The sequence below is a fragment of the Sparus aurata genome, chromosome 3, assembly GCF_900880675.1.
Source record: "Sparus aurata chromosome 3, fSpaAur1.1, whole genome shotgun sequence".
NCBI lineage: Eukaryota > Metazoa > Chordata > Actinopteri > Spariformes > Sparidae > Sparus > Sparus aurata.
In genome coordinates, this window is record NC_044189.1 from 28784916 (window position 1) to 28812722 (window position 27807).

At 41.3% G+C, this 27807-nt stretch overlaps 1 protein-coding gene across 1 annotated transcript in view; it reads right to left on the reverse strand.

Moving 5' to 3' along the window:
• ptprua (protein tyrosine phosphatase receptor type Ua) overlaps positions 1 to 27807 on the reverse strand; it is a 202746-nt gene that overhangs the window by 81768 nt on the left and 93171 nt on the right. The window contains 6 exon segments of the mRNA XM_030412151.1: positions 3034 to 3327; positions 5232 to 5403; positions 10235 to 10270; positions 10272 to 10351; positions 16417 to 16498; positions 27435 to 27706. Of these exon segments, the coding sequence (XP_030268011.1) occupies positions 3034 to 3327; positions 5232 to 5403; positions 10235 to 10270; positions 10272 to 10351; positions 16417 to 16498; positions 27435 to 27706 (936 nt within the window).

Genomic DNA, 27807 nt, shown 5'->3' on the forward strand with positions numbered 1-27807 from the left:
GAAAGCATACCTCGACCGTTCAATTAAATGTGCGTCGTCATTAGAGGTGAGCCCAGGATAAATACAAAGCATCCACCAGCTTCCATCCCGACACCGATGACAACAAACACACCCTCTCTTCTCGGTGGCTGCGGGCAAAGTACGAGTTGATAAGTGACGCATCACAACATTCTGATGCAGCTCCCAGCTGAGCCTCACAACTTGGTTGAATGAGAGCATCAGAGCAGGAGCAGACTCTGAAAACAGTCTGCGTCTTGTTTTGTGCCAGTTCTTTAAGCCTTCCTGTTGCAGTATTTACGAGCGGTGTCATAGCAACTCATCAAAAGTCACATGCTGAAACACACTTTCAACATACATTAAACATCAGAGGAAACATGCTCTTAATAAACAAGGACTTTTCTACGACTTTTTTCCTCTCAATTCATTGTTTATTCTTCACCCCGTTTCATTCCTCGATGGGCTCTACAGTACGTTTGGCATTATCGCTTCTTCTTGAAAGCAATTCATCGAGTAGTTGTTGGGATTTTTCAGTCTGGTGGTTCAGATTTGCCGGTCTTCAATGTTTAATATTACTGCAACATTGATATGCTTTGGGGTTTTGGAGACCTGGGGCCTCATTTATAAACGTCGCGTACGCACAAAAGAAGGCGTCGGCCACCCTCTACGCACACCGTGGGATTTATAAAAAAGAGAACTTGGCGGGAAAATGTGCGGTCCTACACGCAAACTCTGACCCATGTGTACGCACATAACTGGGGTAAGGAGAAACTGCTACTGATGGCAGAAGAAAAAAACGGGAGAAACCGTGTGAAAATGTATTCCAAAAAAAATATTTCTACAATGAATAAACAAACATACTCCCTGGAGTGCACACGGGAAACATATGATTTAGAACAATAGTAAGACAACAGTAGAGCAAATTACGTTCACACTGATATGAATGCAGTTTAATATATTAATATAATATATCATATAGACCATTTCGTTTCATCTCCGCTTTCAATGCATAACGCATAAAACACTTTGTAACTGTGTTTGTTGCCATACAGATAAAGACTATAATTATCTTGTAATGTTAGTCAATTAGATTATTCTCACACGTGTAGCAGATATTACCTAATAGATGGGCATATAAAGGCATGTATTCACTATGCGTTATGGCGTACAATGGCTGCTTTGGCACTGTTGGAGGATGTGGCAAACGGAAGGATATGGAGGGAGCGAACTTCAGAGACCAGCAAGATCCACTGGCCAACAGTGACGAGTGGCTGATGGGCCCAGCGTTAGAGAGGAGCACCCGCAGAAACCACGCCGTGCCGGTCCCGCTTCCAGAGGGAATTGTCTGACAGGTCAGGGATATCCCAGCCAACCTTTAGCCATGTTATGCCAGACGTGTTAGGAGGTATAATTGGTTTGTCGCAGCAGTACATAAAGTTTCCTTATACGGTGGGTGAACAGGCAAATAAAAATGTGCAATTTGCAGCAATGTCTGGTTCCCCAAATGTAATCGGTGCCACTAACTGCACTCATGTTGCTATAAGAGCACCGAGTGAGAGTGAATTGGGCCGGCATCGGTGTCCACCTCCACCTCCATCACCATGTCACTCAGGAGGGATTCCCTGATGATCCCCGTCAGTTTTTCATCCAGCAGGTGAGCTCCGGTTGGCCCGTTCCCCCGCCTGTGGCACAGACGCTCTGCCTGTGTGACGCCAGGCGCTTTTTTGCTTCCACTTTTATGTCTGATCACTTTTTTTTTTCACTTCGGCCACACTCCGACCTTCTGAGGCAACAACATTTACATTGTCTGCCACATGCTGCCACTCTAGAGTCTTTTTGGCATTGGTGACCCGACCTGACACTGTGTCCACCAAATAATACAGCCTTCCTCTTCTCCACCTCCCCGACAAGAACTTCCACCTCACACCGGGTGAAATTGCGCTTCTTCGCCTTTCTCTCTGCTTTCGGCATGCTTTCAGTCATGAATGAATATTAATTAGGGGCGTTTCTCTGAATATTCATAGGCGACTATGGGCATGGTATGACCCGCACACAGGTGCGACACATTTAGAGTGGATTGTGATTTATAAAGGGAAATCGGTGTAGGACGTGAGTGCGCACGGTTTTATAAATCAGGATATTTTTGTGCTTACGCACTTTCTGTGTTTCATCCGTACGCAACCTTTTGACGTCAATCCTACGCACAGTGTTATAAATGAGGCCCCTGGTCAGACCCAACAAACAGAGAACTTGCTACAAGGACTGTAGTTCTGACATTTATAGACTGATATGGTGTTGCTCTTACATTAATTTTAAATTCTGTGTTTCTCTTCAGTTTTCGATTGGTGTTTGGTGAGGCTTAGCAAATTGAAATACTTCGGCAAGGTAAGGTAACAATAAAAACTCAGATTTTCTCAAACTTCGTTCTGTCTTTCGCCCCAGGTCTTTAAAGGAGACATCTTATGGTCATTTTCAGGTTCATAATTTTTTTTCAGGTTGCTGCTAGAATAGGTTTACATGCCTTAGTGTTAAAAAACACATCAAGGTCTCTTACATGCACATGAACATATATAAAACAATGAAGGAAAGGAAAAGTACAATAGGTCTCCTTTAAGCTATATTACAAGAAAGTGAACACTAGTTTTGGTATGACACCAACAGGGCGTATCAGATCATGCTAATAATGAATGTTTTCCTTAAGAAAATAATCGACAGATCCACCAGTTAGCTTCAACTCTAATTAGATCTTTTAGGTACTTTTTTTGAGGTGGGAGTGTCTGGAGGTAGAAATGCTCACAGAGGTGGGAGTAACCTCAGTGCTCAGCTTAGTATGGATAGAATTCAAACTGTAGGCTTCCCAATATTAGCTTTTCCCCACATGCCAAAATGCTACTTAAGCCCTGCCTACTGATGTTAATCCAAACCAGTGAGATTATTTCCAGTGCGAAAGTAGCTCTGTCTCTGTTTTTTGTAATTAAAACGTATTTGCTTCTGGATGATAATATGTAGGATGATTCCATGCTCCATCTGACTCACCTGCACACTTTGTCCTGCTGATCAGAGGTGGGCCGGGCGCTCCGGTTCCCCCTTCCCCAGGCCGGGTAAGCAGGACACTGATGCGGTACTCCGTGTCTGGTTCCAGATGCCAAACCTTGTAGGTGAGCGAGCCCACACCGTGAGTCTCCGTCCACATCGACTGGCTGGCCCGGTACTGGATTTCCCGCCGGATGACCGGTCCATCCCCCACGATGGAGTTGGTGTTGAGTTGGATGATCAGATAGGTGGGGCCTGCCCGTAGGAGCTGGGGGGGAGCGATCGGTGTCGGCGGCACTGGAATAAAGAATGCCTTATCATCATACATCTATATCTATAATCCTTTTAAAATGTAGTTTTAATATGTTGATATTGGTTCTGAGTGATATTACTTGAAAACAACAGAAAATAAAGATGAAAAAGTGTCCTCGAAAACACTGATGAAAGACAGACAAAGCCAGCCATGCTAGCAAAGGGGAAGTCAAGGATTCCTGTCACTGATTTTTCTCTTTTGCTGTTTTACAGTTTCAATAACATTATTTCTGCTCTGCCAGTGCGCTGAGTCATAAAACCGTTTTAATCACATCAGGACGACGAGAGAGAAAGACACAGAAAAGAGGAGAAAGAGACGGAGAGACCCTTGAAAAGCTGTAAATTCTTAATTTTCACTCTAATTATGCTGAATGAGAGCTTATTTGCATGAATAATGGCAGAACTAATGTTGTCCTCTCTGCGCATTAAAAAAGTCAGCCTTGATAGATAATATGACCCTCATCAACTTGGCATAATATCAGATTGACATCGTGTTGTGCAAGGGGAAATGTGTGCATTTGTGTGGACAAGGTGAGGGTTGTTATCTGGGACAATACAAGGTGACCACACCTGCCTCCAGAGCCTTTCATGGTGTCACTTATTCAAATATGAAACAAGAGGCATTCAGTTGTTCAGCAGTTCTGTAGTTTTTGGATGATTACTTTCTGTCGTTTGGAGAGTGCTGTGGGGCGGTTGAGATTATTGATTTAAAAGATAAAATAAAATGTCAATTAGTGTCCGTTAGAGTGGGTGTTGGGACGTTTGTCTACCCTGCGCAGAGCCAGGCTAGCTGTTCCCCATGCCTCCCGTCTGAATGCTAAGCTAGGCCAACAACATCCTGACTTCTGCTCTGAAAGTAGTTACAAAATACATCAGATACAGCATCACACCTTTAATTTCTTTTTTTAATTTCCCGAGGTTAGAGGTTCATTCAATGTGTCATTCTAAAACACAGAAAACACAATGAAATAAAAGCTATGTGGGGTCCTTGCCACGCACAAACGGAGTCGGAGTGCCGGCGACGATTACGTTTATATGTGATAACGGTGACAGTTCCAATCAGAATTTCAATAATTTCAACCCAGTCATTCATTCCAAGAACACTGGCATGCTGGTGGGTTTGAGAGTTAGAGTGTAGATATGACTTTTATCTCTACGTGTTTGGATGAGAGCTAGCCTTCACCAGAGGAGGGGGAATATGCAATCTGAAAGCTCTGAAGATTTTCATTTACACGTTTTGGACACTAGAGAATCAACTGGTTTTGCTGGCAGCTGATAGTTAGTCAATACTTACTGAATCACTGTGACATCACGCTAACAACAGACGCATCGGGCTGACAGCTGGTGGTAGATTTGGATAGTGGACAAGGGTGAAATTGACAAACCCGTTTATTTCTTTTTTTCATTTTCAGCCACACTGGTAACTGTATAGAAAAAAAAAATGATGGTTCTACCTATCAGACATTTCTGCTGTGCGTATTGTATGTACTGTGTTGCTTTGCTACGGTCTTTGGTTTTCCAAAATCCACCCAGCGACATCCCGACGCTGGTCAAGCAAACTGTTGTCTCATTTTCTTTAGACTTTTCTTTAGACCACAGGGTCTACCAGGTAAAATCAGGACTCCAAATTAACTCTACCAAAAGTGTGGTAGTGTTATTAATGAGATCAGAAAGCGTCAAATATGCATTTTTAGATGAATGAGCTGTGTAAACTTCGAAACAACGGGATGAGGAAAGACGATTAAACTGCGTGTAAGTTAGCATGTGTGGCAGGGTATGTCTACAGATCCTGTGACATGTGGGTGTAAAGTAGAAACTAATGACATTTTCAGTTATGCAGTGATGCATGTGCTGCAACTATTTGTCACATCGTCCAAAATCTAGCTTACCTCTGACGATGAGCTCTCCGAAGTTGGAGATGGCGGCGCCCCTGGAGGACAGGGTGACGCAGCGGTAGAGGTCCTGCTCCCCGCGTTGCGCCTCCACCTGGAAAGTCGCCATCAGCCGTTTGTGGCTCAGCCGAGACAGCAAGGGAGCGTCCAGCAACATGCCGTTTCGCCGCTGACAGCCAGACAAAGAGCACACACAGAGAACAAATCAGCCATGAGCGCAGCTACCCGACCATGCGTGTTTACCTCAAGTCTACTCGAGTGATTAGACAGGCTCTGAGGCAGACAGGAAGACAAAGGAGGGTTGGAATTAGCCACGTGGGAAGGCGAGATAATAAATACGTGATAAATGTCACCACTAACAACGGGGCTCTTGCGTGCGGGGCCGGTGACACGGGCGCCCCGGGTTGCTGTTTACTGCACTGGGGCTGGTGCTGACATCCCCTCTTCTCTGGCCACGCTAATGTGCCAGTGCTGCAGGCACACTGGAAATTGGCTCAACTAGTGGAACGGGAAATCAGAGGCTGACACTCGCAACGAGCTGATCCAGGTGCGAGCTCTCACAGAATAAGCAGATTATTATGTAGACTGTCCCCCCTTTTTCTCACACTTTTTTTAACAAGTGGGGTTTCACATCTGCGTGTTGAATTGGTTTAGGAAGATGGGATGAAAATACAGTGCTGGTAAAACGAAAATAGATGTACAGCAGCCTGGTACTGCTGCCTGCAGCTACAGGTTACAGCTCATTTTAACTTTAGCTTCAGCTATCAATGTAATCTTCCTCTTCTTTTGTAAACTTATATGATTTTATATCATTTTTTCTAAATTGTTCGCTACTTTTTTTTTTCGACACGTGTTTTAAAGTGAGTCTTCAGAGCAAGTCGTACACGGGAGATGTTTTATTTTTAAGCATTAAACATCCACATCCATTGAACGCGAGTAGATGCTTCCATTTGCCAAGTCTGCCGTCACTCCTGTCTCCTGGCCGCGAGCCCTCCGCATCATATCGCAATTAAGAGTCGTGCAGTAACTAATTAAAGTTTGGACCCGTTGATGTAAAAGATGTAAACAGCGTCTGAGACAGCCGTCTGCAATTTTCGGGCCAGAGGACAGTGGAGGAAATGTGACGCTAATTGATTAAGAAACATTATGCTAACAATTTGTTTGGACTACCTAAATAGAAAAAAGAGCAGCTACAGACTGGTCCAGAGAGGACCTCCACTGCACCAGGGAGATCAAAGAGAACGCAGCAATTAGCAGGCACGGCGTTGATGATCAAACAGGGCTCTGAACAACAAATGGAAGAACAGAAGGCAGTAATGGTTTGTGATACATCTCTATTTTCTGCCGTTATATTGTGTTTTTTTCTTTTCTTTCTTTTTTTTTTTTTCTAACTTAATGAGAAAAAGTAAGCCGGAGCCAGTGTTAACTTAGGCGGAGAAGTTCACCGTGGCGTGCCGTCAAATTACAAAAGACAAGCCTCGCATTGTTTGTTTGCGTCTTCCTCTTTGTGTGTGTGTGTGTGTGTGTGTGTGTGTGTGTGTGGCTCCGTCAACAAAGTCGCAAACTCTGAAACTGATAAAAATGGTTCTTTCACATGCCAATGATCTTCAAAGGCTTCAATTCAGAGAAGAGAGAGTGTGGGGGGGGGGGGGGGAGTAGGGGGGTTGTGAAATAAAATCGGGCGGAAACACAAGGGATGGATCACCAAGTATAGTGAGATCTCATTTGCAAAGCGCCGTCTCCCCGCTGCCATCATTTCAAAAAGCACTTAGATGTGCAGGCTTCAAGGCCAGGGGAAGAGTGGAAGCATTCAGGGATGGATTTTTGAAGACTAATATTAGCTCATATTCAAACTAAGAAAATTGAAACTATTTTCGGTTGGTGCATGAGAGAAATGACTTAAGGGGCTTTAGTAAACTAAATGCCATCACAATCAAAAAGCTACAAAAGCAGAGGCACAAACTTAATAATCTTCCGAACACCCTCCCCCCCATGACTCATTCTCCACAACAACACAACCGTTAAGAGACAAAGTCAGAGTCACAAAACCTCCTGCATTATTCAACATAATCAAGTTACACCATTATTACTTCTATTATGCCGATGGTAAAGATAATGGCCCCCATTTCCTTTAACAACTACCGCGCAGTTCATCACAAGGTCAGAGGAGGTTGCGTTTTCGATTTTTTTTTTTGGGCCATCGATGAAGATTTACTGTTATACTTCCATAAAGGTAGGGGACTTGTGGGGGACAGATTTAAAAAAAAAAAAAAAAAAAAAAAAAAACAACGGCAGAAGTCAGGGACGCAGGATGCTTGTCCCAGTTGGGGGTGCGTCATTCATGCTTTGTTTGTGAAAGATTTGCACTGCAGCAGACAGCAACTTTCAAAACGGTGAAAGGCAGAGCCGCAGTAACAACACTAAACAGCCAAGAGATACAGAGGGAGAGAAAATCCCTTAAAAAAATCATTCAGTGTTGTGAATAACTTCATAAATGCTCTTAAACGCTTTCTATGATACAATTCGTAATCAATTGCGTTTTCTTGCAAATTCATCAAATGCTACACACTGAGTTATTCTGTCTTTGTCTTAAATACCATCCCGTCATGTGTCCCAGTGACGTACATGCTTAACTGCATGTAGAGGTATAACGCAGCTTGGTGAGGATACAGACATTTAGAGAGGATGCGCGTATGTGGTGCAGATCGGCCTGTTTGTCACTGTTAACAGAGGCTCCAGTCGGGTGTGTATAGTTCACACACTTGAATAACAAACAGCAGAAAAGTAGAGCTTCATGTTCAAGGAAAGGTTTTGTATCATTCAGACACTTCCGTACACTCACGCTCCCTCCTTCTCGCTTGTACGCATGAACACTCACTCTCTCTCTCTCCGTGCTGTGAATCTGCATCACATGTTTTTATCTTTTTTTTTTTTTTTTTATTCAGTTGATGGTCTTTATAAAGCCTCTTTTAATGGGGGTGCTGCAGCCCCCGTCAGCACCTTTACTTACCGCATCCATGGCAGATGCGGCAAAAGCTGGGATATCTTGGCTTATGGTCCCTTATATGGATCTAGCTTCTAAACAGCAATCCAACACCCACAATACAACTAATGCGTCTTTTCTTTAAACCCTGGATGCCTGGTAAAAGCCCACAGCTCTCAAACAAGCTTTCAAGCCCCCAGCTTGTAATGCAGGCTTTAGGAAAAAAAAAAAAAAAAAAACTCCCTTAGAGCCTCGAGCTAGTTTTCCAACAGAATGCAAACAATCGACTTTCGCTCAAAATGCAGATTAATGCACGTTTTCAGCCGTTGCCTTTATGAGAATATCGCGAGTTGGTTCATTGAGTTAAACAGCTGGTAGTGCTAATTCAGTTGGGTTGTCTTTAATAATCTCAGAGGAAGAGGGAGCAACTCAATGATGTCATTCAAGACCATCAATCAAACCTCAAACAGCCAGAAAACATGAAATGTGGCATTTTCTGTTTGTTTGATGTATTCATTTTAAAAGACATAACCGTCAAGTTTAAAGTCAAAAGCTTCACGTTTGTCATGATTGATTCGCCGAGTCTTTTCCTGTTGTACTTTGTCACATTTTGTTTTTATCGATAAACCATCTTTTCAAGTTCAGCCAAGAGTGAAAGCTTGCTTTTATTTGAGTTATTTTCAATTGTTGGTGTTTGCAAGCAGGTTTTTTGTGGCATTCATCGGAAAAGTACCAAAAAAACTGACGAAGGGAAACACACATACAGAGGACATTAAACAACAGACCCCTTTTCGTAGCAGACATCTGACTAGTCGAAAGCAGTAAAAAGCACAGGTGTGACCAATAACATTAATGATGGCTCCATCCATTAAGTGTCCTTTAAAGTCATGTCTGTGAGTGAGCCTGCACAATACCAGAGTCCTGGAGCGAGCTCACCTAAATGGAATGCAGGCGTCATTAATGTAATAGATCCCCCATGTGTTTTCCCCGCTTTGACATTTCAAAATGTCTGCCGTGCAAAGGGTCGATTGTTTCGCCGTCTGAGCCGTGCTCTTCCTGACCGTTGGGAGAAAAGTGAACATCGGCCCTGGCAAATGCTTGTTTTTTTTCCTGTGTAATGTGTCGGGGTGGAAGATAACCAATGCAGCATCTGGGACCATTAAACCTGGTCTGCAGCTTGGACATCATGTTTTATCCACCTCACGGAGCTCTGAGTGCCAGTCGAGTCTTTTTCTCCTGACATCTTGAGATCAGTGAGCCGGGGCTGTCAGTTGATTACTGTAGCTGTCGTTAATCAAACCTATGTAATATTTACATGACATAACACTAAAGAGTATATAAAAATGTTTTTCTCATACAGCTTGAGAAATATATATATATCGAATGGTCATTTCAAATAAAACACAAAAATGAAATATCTTTCGAGCTCCTTTACTATACAGGTTTGAAAATGTTTCGGGATATCCAACTTGGAGACTTCTTCTCTTACTCTCAATAGTTTTTATTTTCCATAGAGGAGCTGAAGAGATATTATATATGTTCACAGCAAGGTTATATAGCATTTATAAAACAATTGTTTAATGTAAAGTTACAACCGATGTTAATGGTTAATAGATACTGTGGAGTTCATCTATAAACATTACTTAGATGGTCATAATACGGTTGCAATTGTTTATAAACCCTCAAAACGTCTTCACAATTGATTATTAAAGCATCTATTAGTTAGTGAAATAACTAATAACTACAGCTTCATTATTTATAAATCTGTGTTTATAACTGAAGGTTACTCATGGCAACTGTCTCCAGGAGTTGGAGCAGCACCAAACCAAAAGCTCTCTTAAAAAGCAGCCCGAATAAGACTTTAATGGAAGTATGGCCAGCAGATGTGCATTTTTATTTTTTATCCTTTGCATTGCTTCGCCTTCCTACAATCTCCAATCCCGTCCTGTTCTCCAGGTGCTGAGATGGTGGCTTGACGGCTCGAGAAGAGATTATAAACAAAACAACTTGTTCTCACCTCCAGGAGGAAGGGCTCAATCTCTGAAACTTTGCCCTGTGGCGACACACTGGAACGAGGCGTTCTGCCCGGCGTTCACCTCTACGTCACCCAGCCGAGAGAAATGAGGCACCTTGTCTGTGGAAGGAGGGCACGAGACGCACACACACAAACACACACAGAGTGATGAAAGTGGAACATCTGGAGCCGAGCATCACTGTCTAAATATATTGAACACACAGATGTGAAGTGTAATTTATTCCCAGGCTGTACAATAGCTACACACACACAAGGATGGGTACAATCTCCCAAACATGAATACTTACATTTATCACACTCAAGTATAAACAACACATGTAATCATAAGTAAATAAGTCATTAAACCTTTATTAAACTTTCTTTTTCTTTTTTTAAATATAAGCTAAAGCTATATTAGGGAAAATACACAACACAATTCTGCATTCTGTTTAACAGAGATAGCTTCCAATGATCACAGAGAAACATTGTTTTTCTGCAGCATCAAATACTGCTCTCTCCAGGCATTAGAAACCCTCTGAATCTGGAGTCAGTATCACTTTTAAAGCACTATTAAGCGTAAAAGTGAATCATTCTTCTGTTATGCTAGCTAAAGAATGCTGCTTGATGCTACTGGATAGTATATTTTTAAAATGGAATATGAATCAGCAAACACTGAGATGCAAAACAGGGCTTAATTTTACCAAACGACTACTGTACACTGCTGTTTGCATAATTAATGTGAATATGTTGAAATGCATGTACTCTGTGTTATCACATCACGTACCCCCCAGTCTCTGCCAATATGCACAAACAGAATAACATTTGTTTACTGTAATGTGTGCAACACCTTATGGTAGCCCACAGAGTTGTAATGTCCACACTTGATAAAGTGTTCTTGAAGGTATCTTGTGGAGTTTTCACATTTGAATTTACATTTGGAAAAAAAAAAAACAACGTTGGTTTCCCTGAGCTCTGACAAACAGGTTGAATGAGTTTCCTTCCTCATGAAACATTCAGAAAAATGTTTTTGTCTTTTTTGTTTTCTTTAAAAAATATTTTGAGGCCCACATGTTGACTTCCATGTTTGCTAGCTAGCAGTCTGCCCTTTGTTCACACATTGCTACATTTCTTACAATAACCATATGTCAGCACATGATAGAAGAACATTATATCAAAAACAACTGGCTGCTGCTCGTCCAAACAGTGCCCCATAGTGCCTTAAGTGGTCAAAAACCCCCACTGTACCTTGTGCAGGATCATTTTTCATTGTAATGTTTTCATTTTCAGCTCTGTTTCGATCAATAAGCAAGTAGCAAAGCATAACAATACTATACGGTGTGTGTTTATCATATTTACGATTTTAGTTACAACAACAAAAAGAATGCAGACAAAAACAACTTGAGAGGTTTTGTTTTTTTTGTGCCTCATAAAGACCTGAAAGTGTCAGTGAGAGAGTGTTACATGTCACTCTGTCAACTACTGTGTAATATAGGATATTTTGTATCATTTTATGATATGATTATATTATATACATATTTTCAATATAAGATATTGCACACATTTTAGGGAGCACACATTTTATTAAGTCCATGTGTCACTAATGGCACTGTGACTCCATGACAGTGTGACAGTGAGCCACTATGCACATACCAGGACCCTGAAACTGAGCAAGCTAAATGGCATTCAGCCAACCTTCATTGTATAACCTTTACCTGTATAACAGGGCATTCTAATCTCTATATCTCAAACCCCTCTAACAAGTTGGCACATGTGTCACCAGCACTAATGATATAACTACATCCAAAATTGTTCTCTCACTCTTTTACCCAGACAAGTTTATAAAGAATATTAATGTGTTCTTTTTTTTTTTTTACTTTTGGACCACACCTGGCAGCAATTACAGTTTTGTTTCAATATACAATATAAATACTTTTGACAGTTTTCATGCCAACAACTGCAAACAGTCCCTGTTTCTCACCACAATTAGTTGTTTTCTTGTTGGCAGGCCAAAAATGATCAGAGCCAGCTTTAGCGATGTATAATACTGAAGCTTCCCATTAACTTCATTAACATAATTACCATGTATGAACAAACTATAAATTAAGACTAAAAGTACGAAACAAAAGGGGATGTGCATATAGTGTGTGTGTGTGCGTGCATGTGTGCGTGTGTGCGTGCGGTGCATTCATGCATGCGTGCGTGCGAGGGGGAAAGCTTTGTTCATCTTTTTTTTTCCTTACTATATACACGATATAAAGTAGATGTCAGTTCACTAATTTGTACAAAAATATAAAACATAAATGACGATTATGAGTGAGCTTATATGGTCTTACATGGTTAATGAAACCATCCTATATCATATCGGAAATATGTCTCAGGCAACTAATCTAAAGATTAACAATAAAATGTGAAAATAATAACTTCCCTTATATGAGATGGACCAAAATAACTGGAGGCCCTGCTGTGGCGTAAACAGGATGTGTTCTGGGCAAATTGTTTCTACTGGACACCAATGTAATGGACAAAATTAAATTCTGATGCAGCGGCTGGGACTTTTTCGCACATGACACACTTTCATGCTTGGTTTCCACAGAAACCAGCAGCAACATCTGGCTGAGGATGGAATGATAGAAATTGCATCTCACATTTTACCTATCGCTGATTTTTCGATTTCCTCTTTGCTTTCCTTTCCATGCTCTATCCGTCCAATAAGCTGAGTGAGAGGGCTCTGCGGCAACACATTTCCCCAGGTGCATATCTCCGACAATACCCAGCTCATTTCACGTGTGTAAACATTGTGTGTATTACAAACATTCTAGGGTGCCAGTCAGGGCATTTTATCAGGGGGAAATAAGCATAGACTTTCAAGTCATCTTTTAAAGACTAGCACTGGCAGCCCCAATTATAGGAGAAGTCGTTTGAGGACGAGGCAGTTGCATTAATAGTGACTGGGAAAATTTAATTTGAAATCTAAAAGCCCAGTAGTGTGGTTGTGTGACCTGTTTAGCCTTAATTAATACCACTAAACGTAAATAGAGGCAGGGTGATTTGAGTCTCGAATGTATTCCGACTGTCAGAGATGTTGGTTCTCTAAATTAGTAATGCTGCCTCCCACTATTGATGCAGGAGGGATCGGTCTTGACTGAAACACGTGTTCAGAATAAAGACACGGACTCCAGAGGAAAAAAACAGAAATGTCAAGTGAGTGTGAATGCACACTGAATAGCAGTTGCCTTTAACTTGAATCTTTCCTAAGGGGCTGTACTGTTATTCTGTCTGCCTATGGGGAAATCCCAGCTAACTGATGTTTACTTAAATCTTTCTGTGGCTGTTTCTCAGGGTGGATGCTTTTACAGCTACACCAGCTGGTACAAAAGAATACGTGATGGTGCACATGTATTCATTTTTGGTACTCTGTCTATGAGTCGATGAGGGTGTAAATGCGTGGTTGAGTGCAAATCAATTGTGCTTTATGATTCATGTATTTATGGTGCAAGTGTATATAAAGCAGCCCCTGGCAGGGACACTGTCCCAAAACTTCAGCTAATAGGCATGGTGAGGGTCCAAGCCAGCACCATCTGCACCAAGGCTAAACTCAGACACTCACAGTCACATGCTGAGCAGCCCTGGCAATGCCGCCTACCCAAAAGCCCTGTAAAAAAATCACCATGAAAATGTGTCCTGCTGCACTGAGGACAGGGTGAAAGAGGGCAAGTGGCAAACATTGAAATGACCCAAAAAAAATATGAAAATAGATAAAGAATAGATCCTCGCTGGTTTCAGAGAGGGTTATTTCAGTTCCATGGCTCCCTATGAGGATTTGATGATGTATAACGTGCGGGCTGCCTGATTTTTCAATACAGCAAGAAAAGGATATCTGAATTTCATGAGCTCATAAACACACCACATTATCATTCATTAACATTTTTACATTTATGCAGCTAAAAAAAACAATATTAGTGCTCTCATAAAAGGCCAGTGTGGAGCAAGCAAGCAGCAAGATTTGACAGAAATTCTGGGTTTCTGACCGCCAAATACTTATGACAGTGTTGTTGGATTAAAGCTGCAGATAGTTGAGTTGTAATAACATTGTTTAAAGCTGGATTAAATTATTTTTTGGCCACATGGGGGCAGCAGAACAACCTAAAAATGTATTTCTTGTAATAAATCGGTGTGGGCTTTAGACAAACAATCAGCTATTTACAGCAGACGTGTAAAAAACGCATGTTTCTGGCAATGTAATGATCTTAAACATACTGCAACAAACTTTTTACTACAACAAACTGAAACTGTCTAATTGTAATACTAATCTCTTTATGACCTACATAAGCAAACAAGATCATCAGTGGTAATGTTGGCTATTTCAGCATAGAGTAGTAGTTATTCATAAGGCCGGTCGCTGGTTCGGATTCCAACTCATGTGAGTGCTGTTGATGAACTGAGGAGTGTCACCGCCTGAGGAAACAAGCTGCTTTGTAGTCCGTTGGTACGGCACAGCGTTTAAAAATGGTACTTCATTTCATCAACCACCAAGTCATTATCTACCTTTAGATACATCACCTCAATGCGATTTATTCTGCCGTTTCAGAAAAATAGTACAACTCGCTTCCAAAACAAATGAATGCGCTAGCCAGATGGGGATCTTTGTGAGAGAATTTGGTGGCGCTCGTACAACCTTTGTCCAAAGGGGCTGCCACTATCAACAAAACATTCAAGCTCCTTCAAGCAGCTTAAGCTCAAGTCTAATATTCATCCTCTCTGAAGGGGTCAGAACCCTAGCCATGATGTAGTCCACCCACTCCTAAGAAAATCTGTGTCTCTAGCTGCTAGATTTACCACTATTATCACCAGATAGTTACAATTTGCCTGTCAGTTATTTGGTTGCAGACAGGTACTGGACAGTGGGTTTATCAAAGCTTTCTTGCTGAAAACACTTTCCCATGTTTGAAAAAAACACTGTTTGTGCTAAAAATCCAAAACAAGCCAAAAAAAAAAAAAAAAAAAGAGACTGCACTGCGGACTCTGCAGTGTTTACAGCTAATCCTCTAAGGGTTTATCACGACGATCATCACGTTTCTCATAATCTATGGTCATCTTCTCCGCTGTTAGTATAAAATATTAATAATTGCAGCTTTGTAATATAAATTTGAGCAAACATATGCTGAAAAAAAACAAACATTCCTCAAGTTCAATTTTTAATTTCATTTCTGCCTCTGGAACTGAAATCAGACCACCATGATTCAATAAAACCTGCAGGAACCCGGCATACAAATATTACATCACCTAATAATAATGGCGACAAAAACATAATCAGCTATATGCGTGTGGAATCTAATTAAAACCTTGCACTATACTCAATTTAGGTTAATGGAATTCCATCATCAGCCAGCCGTAGAAATGACCAATTACAGAGTTATTATGTAATCAAACACTCTGCACTATATCAGTGTGGAAACAATAATTGATCAAACCAATAACTATGAAATGGATAAACTTATTTCTTACTAAAATGCTAATAATGACCCATCTTTCAGCTGAATCATATTATTGTCTCTTCGGTCACCATGTTATCTCTTTACGGACATCAGAATAGGTCAGTGCAGCTTTTACAACTCCTTCCAGGCAGAGCAATCAGATCCAGTTTTTCTATGGTATCCAATAGAGCTTATCTTGGAAACAACAGAGTAGTGAAAGAAAGGGTGCTGTTATGATGGGTACAACATCTACAAAGACCCTGTGTACCAAAGGACTGTGGGGGGTGTAATGGTAAATGTAACAGAACAGAACAAAATGTAATATCACCAGCTCCAACACCCTAATATTCAAGAGATGCCAAGAAAAAAGGTCTCCCAGAGAGGATCAAAGTATAACCAGTAGCTGTCCTTTTCCTGCCTCTAACATCACATTAGCCTTAAAAGCTCCCAGCTGGGAGCATAGCGATCAGAAGAGGTAAAGGTCAGCCATTCTGCCAGGACCAAAGGAAGGCCTCCTGCTGCGTTATTGTGGATGTGACACTAGGACAAGTACCAGGTATGTGTGCCTCAGTTGCCCCCCCTGTCAGCAAGATTGCCTCATAGTCTTGAGTCATCTCGGGGATACCGTTGAGCTTCCTGGAGCTCAACACTTTCCCCAGGCTCGATAAAGGTCAGCAAGTAGGCTGTGAGGAGTGCAGAACGGGTACTTACAACAGGGGTAATTGAGCAGCACAATGTCGTCCAAGCCAATGTAGCCCTGTCGCTCCTCGGAAACGGTCGCTTCAAAGATGACCTGTGGAGACAATGGATAAATTAAATGACTACAGACCGTTACATCTTGAGCGGCAAATAGACTGATGAAGAAGGAAATTGGGGGGATGGGGTTCAAAGGTCTGTCAAGAAAAAGAACTGCACTGATTTTTCATTAATTCAACCGTACATTTGAAAGGGAGGCATCACTGGACCAGTTTTCTTTTGTTATTTTCCCAAACAGTATCCAAAGCGACTTACAATTAATCGCATTCAACCATGTGGATACAACCCAGAAATTGCAAAATGATGAGCAGCCTCAAGTGCAACATCAAAAAAAAACTAAAAGAGTTTTGGGGCATCATACATTCAAAAAACAAATACTTGATAGGTGATTGAATGAACCATCTCTCCATCCCCTTCTATCAAGGTCTAACTTCAACCAATCAGATTGACAGTAGGATAGTGCTACCAGCAGCAGAGCCAATTCAAACTCTTACTGAAGCCAGTAGGGAGAAGAGTCAAAACATATTTTCCATCGAGAGAAGCCTTCAGTTCTTCTTTCACTGGAAATACTCTCAAGTCCTGAAATATCTGATGCAAGTAGCAACTTCCCCAACCTCTTAAGGAACTGCCACTCTTACTTCGAAACAGTCACTTCTCTTGCTGGTCGTCTCATCTCAGTGCACTTGTTTGTCCAACCTATGCGCCGACAAAATGGCACACAATGTATAGTTGACGCTATTGTGAGGTGTGGACAATTTCAGACATAGCCAAGGCACTTTCTGTAGTATTAAGTTGAGTGCTGGGCTCATAACTTCCTTTGCTATCACTTTTGTTCTTTCTCTTTGGCTTTAAGTCAACAAAGTTATGGTACAAGGGTCAAATTAACCTTAATGGCCCTTGTGTTAAAGCTAGACTCACCCTGCTCCTTCATACTCCTTATGTCAGTACTTACTTTCAAAGTTTTCAGTTGGATTTAATCAACTGATAAGACATTGTAAATGTACATCTAACAACTATCTTTGCCACAGAGATTTTACCTCATAATGCCACACAGTGCTAAAAACAAGAATACATTACTCTCTTCTTTTCCTACTGTCCATATTATCTATGTTACCTGCTGCATGGCAGTTTAAGGTGCGCTATAACACAGCCTCAATATTCACTCACTTATTTAAATGAGCTAAGCACATGCAGAGCCTCAAAATGAATCAGGAGGCCTCCCAGAGTGCAACAAAGTCATTGTGGGTTTCTGGGTAGTAATTACAGTCGGCAGAGCCCAAACTCTTCAAGTTTTACTGCAGCGCAACAAACTCTGAACTTGAGGGTTGAGTGCATTAACAGTCTTAACTGTATACTACATCACCCATCTGTGTGTGTGTCGCCCACTCATACAAGCTCTAGTTATCTATGCCAAAGCCCAGTGGAAGTCAGACTGTGACCGTGCACTCAGACGAGCAATAGATTGCAATGTTGACAATACATCAAGCTTTAAGTGCCTCGGGCCAATCAATACCACAAAAGGCCTTGGCAGATGGATACAGACTAAGGCTTTCTTTCCACTAATTTATTTTTATTTTTCATTCCTATGTTGGGCCATTAGAGACGTCTGACCGATTAACTCTTCAATTCATCACGCGTCAACGCACCCACCACCATCGATTCACTCAGCTCTGTGCTGGGAGCCATCATTAAGCTCCTCCGCATCTGCCCTCCCTTATACAAAAGTGTGGTTGGGTATGACTCTGCTGGACACTGAGGAATAATCTTCAGCACCCAATAGCTTTACATGCGAACACAAGCTATTACACAAATGACTACAGAAGAATCCCTCTACATGTTTGCATACAAAAAAGCAATACACTGCAAATGAGACAACTGGCTGGGAAGGGAGCCAGGAGATACAGGAGATAGTATGATGCAGGCATGATATACTGTTTATAGAATAACAAACCACGGTGAATATAAAGACTACAAAGTCACATAAGTAAAACACAACAACTCCTGAAAGGTGCCGTAAATACAGAAACTACAAGCAAGCAAGTTGTCCATATAAAAATTGATCTAAGTAATAAAACAAAGTCTTGAGGAAAAAGAAAAACTAATGAACATTCCCACTTGAGGCTGGCTCCAACAACAGATCAATCCCCATAAGACCTCATGTTAAAATGCCCAGTTTTACAGCAGCCTGGCACAAAAAGCAGCTTTGGTCTCTATAGCTAATTTCCCTGTTCATGACAAATGCACAATGATAACTTAAATGATTTAAAGGGGGTAAAGTTAAGCATAATTAAGGGACCTTTGAGTGTCAGCAAGCCATGAGCTGTAAGCTGCTCAAGCTGGTAAACTCTTAGGAAGACAGCCTTGGGAAGAGCCCATAGCTTCTGAAAGAATTAACACAAACAGTTAATGTGTTTTAAACTTTTAAGATTAAAAAGCAGATTTTGCCTATCAACCTATCTGTAGCAACAAGCTGAGGAGGTCCGGACACCTTAACGAAAAGCTATAATTCACTGTATTTCTCTCTTAACTGACTGCTGCAGGGTATATTTACTTTACTTTATGAACGTACAGAGAGATTAGAAGAAGGAATAACGCTGGGAGATAACAGAGAGATCAGGACTCTCTGGTGACTGCTAGCTTTTGGTAATAGGCAAAACTGAACACAAACACAGACGCACACAACCTCAATGCATGCTGTAAAACACTATCTTGTGGCTAACGTCATAAGATATTCTGTCTGTTTGGGGCAAATTAACCTGGGTAAAACTCACACAACTACCTCCAATAAACATAATGATCGACTGATCATTTTGTTTTGTAACGTGTGGTTAAGGTTTGCTTCTGTAAATGAACATAAATAGCTTGGTAGCTTTAGTCAACTAGGGAGCTTCCAACAAGGTGGAATTGTCTAACTAACAAGATCCACTTCAGCTCTGCTCAAGCTCCACCTCTTTGCCTTATCTTTGATCAGTCAGACAATGGCCATCGTCGTCCATTCTGTGCTTCATTTTGGCCCTTAAAAAACATATGAGCGATGTCACAGTAGCTCTGTGTCCACTGTTTTTATAGTATTTTTAGTTGTTGTTTCTAAATAATGTGCCTGTGTTACTGATTGGTAAAGACAAATGCAGGAAAAAATAGTGGAGGATCAGCTTGCGTAGGAGAAGGAGCTAGAAAGTGGAGGGTGGAGGCTTAAGCTACACTGATATTGTTTGTCATGACAGAGCCTGATAGCATCTTTAATATTTGATAGCAAAGTTTCACCCTTTTCCAATACTTACACGAGTAGGCATGGAGGAAAATCTATTTCTGCAAACAATATAAGAGATGGATTCGTCCACTTGAGAGTATCCAGTTCAAGGTGATGTCATTCTCAAGCCTTCTTTCAGCGTCTCTCAGGCTTTTGTTGTGACAAAAACGAGCAACAAAAAGGAGGCCTGTAACACTGCACAGGCACAATCTGTGAAGTGTGAATCAAGGTTTGGTTTACTGCAAGCAGCAGGGGGCCATCCACTGAGATGGAGCGCCGCGTCATCGTCAGCAACCAAAGGAAATGACACGAGAAACAAATCTGAGTCAGGAAGCAAGTTCTGGCACGAGAACAGCAAGTGTAGACAGTAAAGGAGACAGAAGCAGCTGGACAGTCACATTTGATGTAAAAAGCATGCAAGCATTTTAATATGCACCTCCTGCTGCATCGTGTTTGGCTCATAAAATTCAATGTCGGAAAATTGATAGTGTAGAGTAACAAAATCTATACTGCATCCTGGGAGGCCTCCCAGTGAACACATAAAGCCAGTAGTGGCAGTAAAAGGGATTGCATTAAAAACAAGATTTGCACAGTAATTAATATTTTCAGCTTGAAGTTTTCATTACAGCGCTTCAGAAATTATTCATGTGTTTGTGCCAATGATAAAGCTCTCAATTGATCTTTGGCGACATCAATCTTCATCAGGACTTTGATTCACTTAATGACCTACACACAATGGTTTGAGTAGTGTGGTGAACAAAAATTGCAACAATGTTCTGTTAATTGATTTCTTCAGCTAGCATGAGGCCAACTTCATTGATCCATATTGGCAATGAAGCAGTAAAACTTTGAAATATACGATGTGTAATTGTGCCCGCCACCTTTTCTCCACAGGCCAAAGAAATCAAGTGAGGTGCACAATGCAGTGTGGCTGTTGTAGGACAAGAAATCATATTTCCCTAATGTTTCCTCTGTGTGAGCACATGCATTTGTAGGTGACCGCCTGAATACCTATTCAACAGTGGACCTTGGCACCTGCACACATTCACCAACAGCAGACTGATGAGATGTGTGAACAAATGGCCATTTGTTGTGCTCACCAGTTCCCTCACACTTGGGCTTGAATGAAAAAAAGCACCATGAATCATTCTCAGAAGCTCAGTATTAACCCAAATGTATTCATATAGTTCTGGTTGAAATTTTTTTTCAAAAACGCAACACAGTATTGTCCAATCACAACCGCAAACAAAGCCTGGGGTGGGGAGAAAAGTGGTTCGCATACCTTTTCTGTCATGTGACGTGACAGGTTATGTCTGTTACCTAAATGGTTGTGAATGTGTGATGCTTGAATCCAGAAACATTCTCTACTGAAATACTGCTGATTGTTTTTTATCTTTTCAGTAAAGAAACACAAGCATGGTTGTCAACTTGTCACTGTCGCTTTACGGACAAATGAGCTTAGTCAGTTAAACAACAAAAAACACTCAGGATCTACATAAAGATTGACATTTAGGCAAAATAAAACTGTGAAATGTTCTGAGAAGCCTGTTTTATGAGTTTGTGTCTCCTGATGAAACTGAATGCATATACAGTGAACAGCTGTTCAAGAATATATAGTCGCCATGAATAGTATCAAATATAGTTTTTGACTTCATAAAAATCTCAAGAATTACAACTTTAAAGTCAGGAAAGTTTCCAGGAAAGAAACATTAGACCTGAGCTCTGTTGCTATAACCCTGATGGTACTTTGCCTTATAAAGAACAGGTTAAAAAAGGTATTAGTTCACCCAACCTTGCCACGCTGATTCACTGCATGGGTAAAATAAGGTGATGGGTAAGCAGAGAAAAAAGGAGGAAGAGGGAAAGATGAGAGAGAAGAGAATATATAGTGAGATGCACTGGGAATTAAGATGGTGAGATACAAGGAGGACAACAGTCAAAGAGAGAAGAGGAATCCAGGATGGGTAAAAAAAATCCAGAGAGAAGACAGCGTTCCCAAGAGAGCACCTCTTTAACACCTACTGTACTTCCGAAAGCCAAGCTGACAGACAGAGTGTGAACCAGTCTGATCAATTCTGCCTTCTGTCCTTCAAATCAATGACAGTCTTAAGTCCAATAGGAAAGTTCACCAAAGTCAAACAGTGTCTGACACGTGTGACGTGGGTTAGGTGGAGGGTCATGAACCCAGTCAGATGATACATCTGGTCAAATCAGATTGTCAGCCAGCGCAAGTTTAACCAGTATTACATTAAGCAGCGTGAACAACTCCTCCTCTTTTTGCTTCTAAAAGTTGCTAGATAATCGTGCGCTAATTTCTATGTGTGAAACCACTTTTCAGATAAGATATCAGTGGTCAAAATGGGTGTTTTTGTCCAAGTGATTAAAACTATATGAAGCCAGTGGTCATTTGAAACACAGAAAATATTGGCTGTGAATTTTAAAATCTCATTTCAGTGAAAGCCTAAATGCAAAAGGCCAACAACACCTCTGATCGCAGTCCAATATATCTCTGGAGCAGTCTGTCTTTCCAGAGGGGGTGTTGATGCTCGCTGATTACTGGATTTTTTTTCCATTTAATCTCAACCACCACTACCACCAGCAGCACAACCACCACACACGCGCGCACAAACACACACACGCACACACATACACACGCACTCACACACACTTTCTCCTCCAAACCCTCTGAAGTGGTTGTCCTCTCCCTGTGTGGAGCAGCTCCTCGGCGGCCTGCGGGAGCTGATCTGTTGGCTGCAAGTGCTGGACAGTGATCTTTATCAATGGGACTGGATGGATGAGTGGAGCCCTGTGGGGCCAGGACTGTGCTTTGAGCCGTGGCGGTGGGAGCTGCAGAGGAGAGGGGGAGTGCTCCTGTGGCAAAAAAAGATGAGGGCAACATGGAAAAAGGCACCGAGCCTGACTCCGGGCTTACTCCTGTCCCTCTTCACACAGCAGATAGACCCACTTTGTTCCTTCAGGCCTCCTTCTAAGCCTCTTCACTCATCTGCACAGCTTTACCTGCTTCATTACGCACTGCTGATCATCCAGGTTTATAGGACAAATAAAGCAATCTGTCCTGTGTCTACATGCCTGGCGGGAGGACTTAAGAGAACAGCGCCGTCTCATCACTCAGGCAGCTTGGACATACATCACCAGAATCGTAGATTACATTGCTTATGCACGCCTGTCTGCATGGTAAACACTGCGGCGCTAAGCAAACTCCCCGCCTTGGCCGACGTGTCTGATTGCACACCTCAGCTTTCCCCCTGTGAGAGCGCCCGCCCCCCTGCTGCCACCTCCGCCTCAGCTACGGTGCGTCGCAGACAAACTTCTAACGGCTATACAAAGGGAAGAAAATCATTACTTTAAATCAGTTTGGCTGTTTGTGAGAGTCGCTCAGGACAGGAGAGCCGAGGATGGTAAAGCGCAGGCTGTCCTCATTGATCTGCGCAGCCCTCTAATCTCATTAACTGGCTCTTGATTTATTGAGATGGGGCCCACAGTGCGGCAAGGTTATGGAAGCAAACACCCAGCCCGATCCCCCCGCACTGAGGGTCGCACGGAATTGAGGTCAATTGACTGTTTGGCGGACCCACGCTCCTACAATCCCTTACACCAGCCAGTGGCTTCTCATTAACAACTGTTTTGGGGGGGGGGGGGGTGTAGGAGGGGATAGGCTTGGTGGGAAGAAAGAGAGCATTAGGGGATAAATTATCGGCTGTAATGAGGTGAGGCAGGGCTGCATCCAGTCATCAGAATCTTACAAGCTACACAACAGCGCTAATAATGCAGCATCGACAATACAGGCATCAAACGGAGCTATTGATCACACTGCAGCACGCAGGTAAACTGGCCAATAAATAAAGATACAAAGCAAACACACGCCCACTGTAATTATATACCTATTGAGCCACTGTGATATATGACACAGCTGCAATTTGCTAATCCTCGCATGTGATAATAAAGCTGCTGAAGCTGACAGTAGCCAGGGTTCAGTATTAGGTTACCACAGATCAGCTCAATGGCGCAGCTGGTGGTTGAAATTTATGACATAGTAGATGAACTGATGTTGACAATGTACTAGGTGCTCATCATTATATATTGTATTTAAAAACTTGTTTCTAATATCGATATAATCAGTTGCAAAATGAGATGACAAGAAAGACTCTCTGAGACTGAGCTTCAGCTAATGCTAAGCTGTATAATGTTTCTAATACTCAACACCTTAGTTGAATATAGTTACTTGTAATTGTACATTGACTGTACTTTAAAGCCCGTAAGTATTTGTACTTTAATTGGGTATTTCCACTTTCTACTTACTACATACTTGCACACGTTTCTACCATTTTGGAGGCAAATATAGTCCTCTTTACTCCACTTCATGTGTTTGAAAACTTTAACTACTAGTTAATTTGTAGATCGCATGCTGAATTTGAGCTAAAGTAGAATATTTTGAAATTAATTTAGTTGATCAGCAATCAGATTAAAAAAAAATAAAAAATGCTGAATATTAGAACTGATAAATGGTCAGCCCATAATATGCAGTATATACATGTATGTAAATATATGTACAATTTACTTCTACTTGTAATGTTTATACTTAAATCATTTAACGTCAGATACTCTGCTTGCTAACATTATGCAATTTAACACTCAATTAAATCTAAAGCATTTCGTCATAAACCAAAAGTTTTGGACAACTTGGGATATAGACAAGATGATCACAAAGGCTCACCAAAGTCAATGTTCTTAATCCTTTTTTGAAAAAATGAATGTCGGCAAAGATTTCCATGAAAATTGTCCGATAATTGTTTTAGTCCAAACCAAAGTGGAGGGCTGACCAACTGACATTACTGTCCCTAGAGCTATGCCACTAACATTGGCTTAACTCTGTGTTCCACCGTAATGCAGCTGGGATCTGACAAAACTCACCATACATGTACAGCAAAAAACTATTTTGTTGGTTTGTAATTACAACTGGGTAAAATTGCAAAACAGTCACACTACATTTCATTACGAGTTTACTCACACATTCAATTTCCAGTAGTATTAAGTTATTGCTCGGCACTGATAGGGACTTTTTCCATCACCATGTTAGTGCATGGTGTATCTAATCAATCAATCAATCTGCATCACTATTCATTATATCACAGGGGAACACTAACAGAAAAAAAAATTCAACTTATGACTATGTTCATTGTTTATTCAAGTATTAATTATTTTTTGATGGCTGATTGATCGCTTATTTCATAAAATATCACAAAATGGAACATGTCCACCACAATTTCCCAGAACCCACACTGATGGCTTATTCAGTCTGAGGAGCAAAATTCAAATTTATACACTTTATAGTGATAGGAAATGAGGCTGAAAGGGAATTCAGAATTTATTCTAAGAACCCATTTGAGAAGCTGTGAAAAGTGTGTGTGATAACTACTACTACAGCTACTACATGACTAAAGTGACAAAACAGTTACCAAAATTAAAATCCATATTCTGTCAATCGACTTATTACGGAGCTATCACTTAACTAATAATGATAGCACTGCTGACAGGACGGTATTGGATTTTTTCAAGGGGCACTAAAGAAATGTAATCTTGCACTTCTGTAAAGTTGGGCGCTCCAGACGGACGGATTAAAAAGAGAAGAAGATAATATGATATATGTTTCCCCTTAATAGTGAACTGTTCCTCATGGGGTTAAATCTGTGGTTTGCCCCTTTAACTAAAAGTATCTCACTGCACTCAGATGCTCCTGTTTTAACGTAAAGCTTTTATTCATAACATAAAAGAAGAGCAACATTGCAAGATCAACTTGCTTTGAGCTCGAAGTGGTCTTCATCTTCCATGTGCTAAAAATGATCAAACAGTGATGGGAACACTTCATAGTGTTTGTGGGATACACGTTTTATGACAAAACGCAGTGGGTATGTGCGGGTCTCTACACTGTTTGGGTCCAACGTACAAATCTATAATTACCTACTAGGTTTCTTTCTGACAAATGAATGCATGAATAAAACAGTTGCATGAAGGCAGTGCACTGTCTAAGGAGAAAAACTGTGCGCTGGCACTAGTCGTACATTACTGCAGACATCAACTGAACTTGAACCCCTGAAAACGTGGTTTCAAAACTAAATACTTAATGTCACAGAGAAGCACTAAATGAATTATAAATAGAGAAGGGAACAATCAATATTAAAGTGAAAAAAGTTTGACACTTAAAACTTGCCTGCTTCATCAGCCGCACGCTCGCACACCCAACTTAAATACGACAGCCTGCTACGCTGCCTAAAGTTTTAAACTATGACGCTCTACCTGCTCCTTTAGCGTCAGTTAAGCACATGAAGCACTACAGTCAAGTTAGCGACAATATATAATCTAAAACATCATGTTGGATTTTCAGAATAAAACTTGTTGACAAACCACTCACATATTAGGACATATAACTTTGTTCATAATGATGTCTTACGGTTGCACCTTGGTTAGTTTTAGGAACAAAAAGTACTTGATTAAGTTTCATCACAAACACTAGTGTTTTAGTCACAAACAGCACTTGGTTAGTTTTAGTACGACTTACAAAGGTTTAGGCAGCTAAGCTACTTGGTTAGGTTTAGGAAATTGCCATATTGGGTTAAAATAACTATGTTTAGGTAAGTGACATAAATCCTGTCAAGTAACATATACAGATACAGCAAGTATCTGTAACCACGTCATTTATGTAAGTTACCATTACAATACCGTTACAAATGTTAGTGTACTTACATGAAATAACTTAAAAACAAATTACTCTTGAAATGGAACTGAATTAGCTCTGGTCTCCAGTGTATGACCCATACAACTACCCTGAGTACCCCATTACTCTGACTTGTCTTGCTCTTAACACTACTACAGGGGCAAAGGTCAAGATGAACCGTCATAACATTTTGATTCGGACGTCGCTGACTCATGATTGATGTATGGAGGCACGTGACCTCATGTTTTCCCAGTTGAGTCCAGCCCACATGAAAATTGGTAGGAAGAGCACGGACAGAAATACAGAAATCTCTAACGTGAAAGACCGTGGTAACAGATACAGTTATTCAGAGCTGGATACTGATTGTCTTCACCAAATTTAATAATCCCAGCGGACCAGTAGCTTTGATAGGGTGATCACACATCTCAAAGAACTCAGAACAGCTCCAAGTAGTTGTCTGGGATCCTGTCTACAGCCACTCATTAAGTGAAATCTTCTATCATTCACTGAAGCTTTCGTATAATGGATCTTAGTTTTTGTTTTCCCGTTTTATGTTGAAAGACTCCCGCATAACACTTCCCGTCTTTGTCTTTTTCCCAGCCTGTTATCTGTGCTCACTTGTGTTTCAGGCGTTAATTAGTCCCAGTGTATTTTGTTTTTCTCTCACTCTTTGTCGGTTCTTCTGCATTTCTGGATCAGTTCCCCTGCCCCATGTTTGCTCCTTGTGTTCCTGCTTTTGTTCCCTGTGACTTTCCTTTTTTTTGTTAAAAGTTTTTGTATCTCTTTACGTTGCCATTTCATCACATTTCAATTAAATGTAGTCTAATAATTGCCCTTGAATTGTGATGGAGTAGAAGTATACGGTAGCAGAAAATGTATTACATACTCAGATAAAGTATAATTACCTCTAAAAATTATGTACAGTTATTGAGTCTCATTTGGTCACCCTCATGTCGTCCTCCTACACTGCACTTGTGTAAAGGCTCTCACCTGGTATTCACTGGGCCAGAAAGTGCTGACGGCGAGCTCCACTTGGTGCCACTGGCGTCCCTGGGAGCCCGTGATATTCCACACTGAGCTGCCCTTGGAACCGCTGTTGACCCGGATGTAGACCTGCAGGTCTCCCGGGCTGTGGCCGTCGCGGCTGTAAAGGAAGTAGCTGAACTGGATGCAGTGGGTGTCGTTCTCGCTGAGTGGGAGCAGGAGCAGCTGAGCCCGCTGGCCCCCAAAATGCTGCGAGGAATTGACCATCATGAAGGACCCTGGGAGGGAAGACAAAAGATAAGGACACTTTAGAGGACTAGAGTACTTTAAAAAAAAATTCTAATTCAATTAAGCGGCTGTGGCTCAGGGGCTGCGCCAG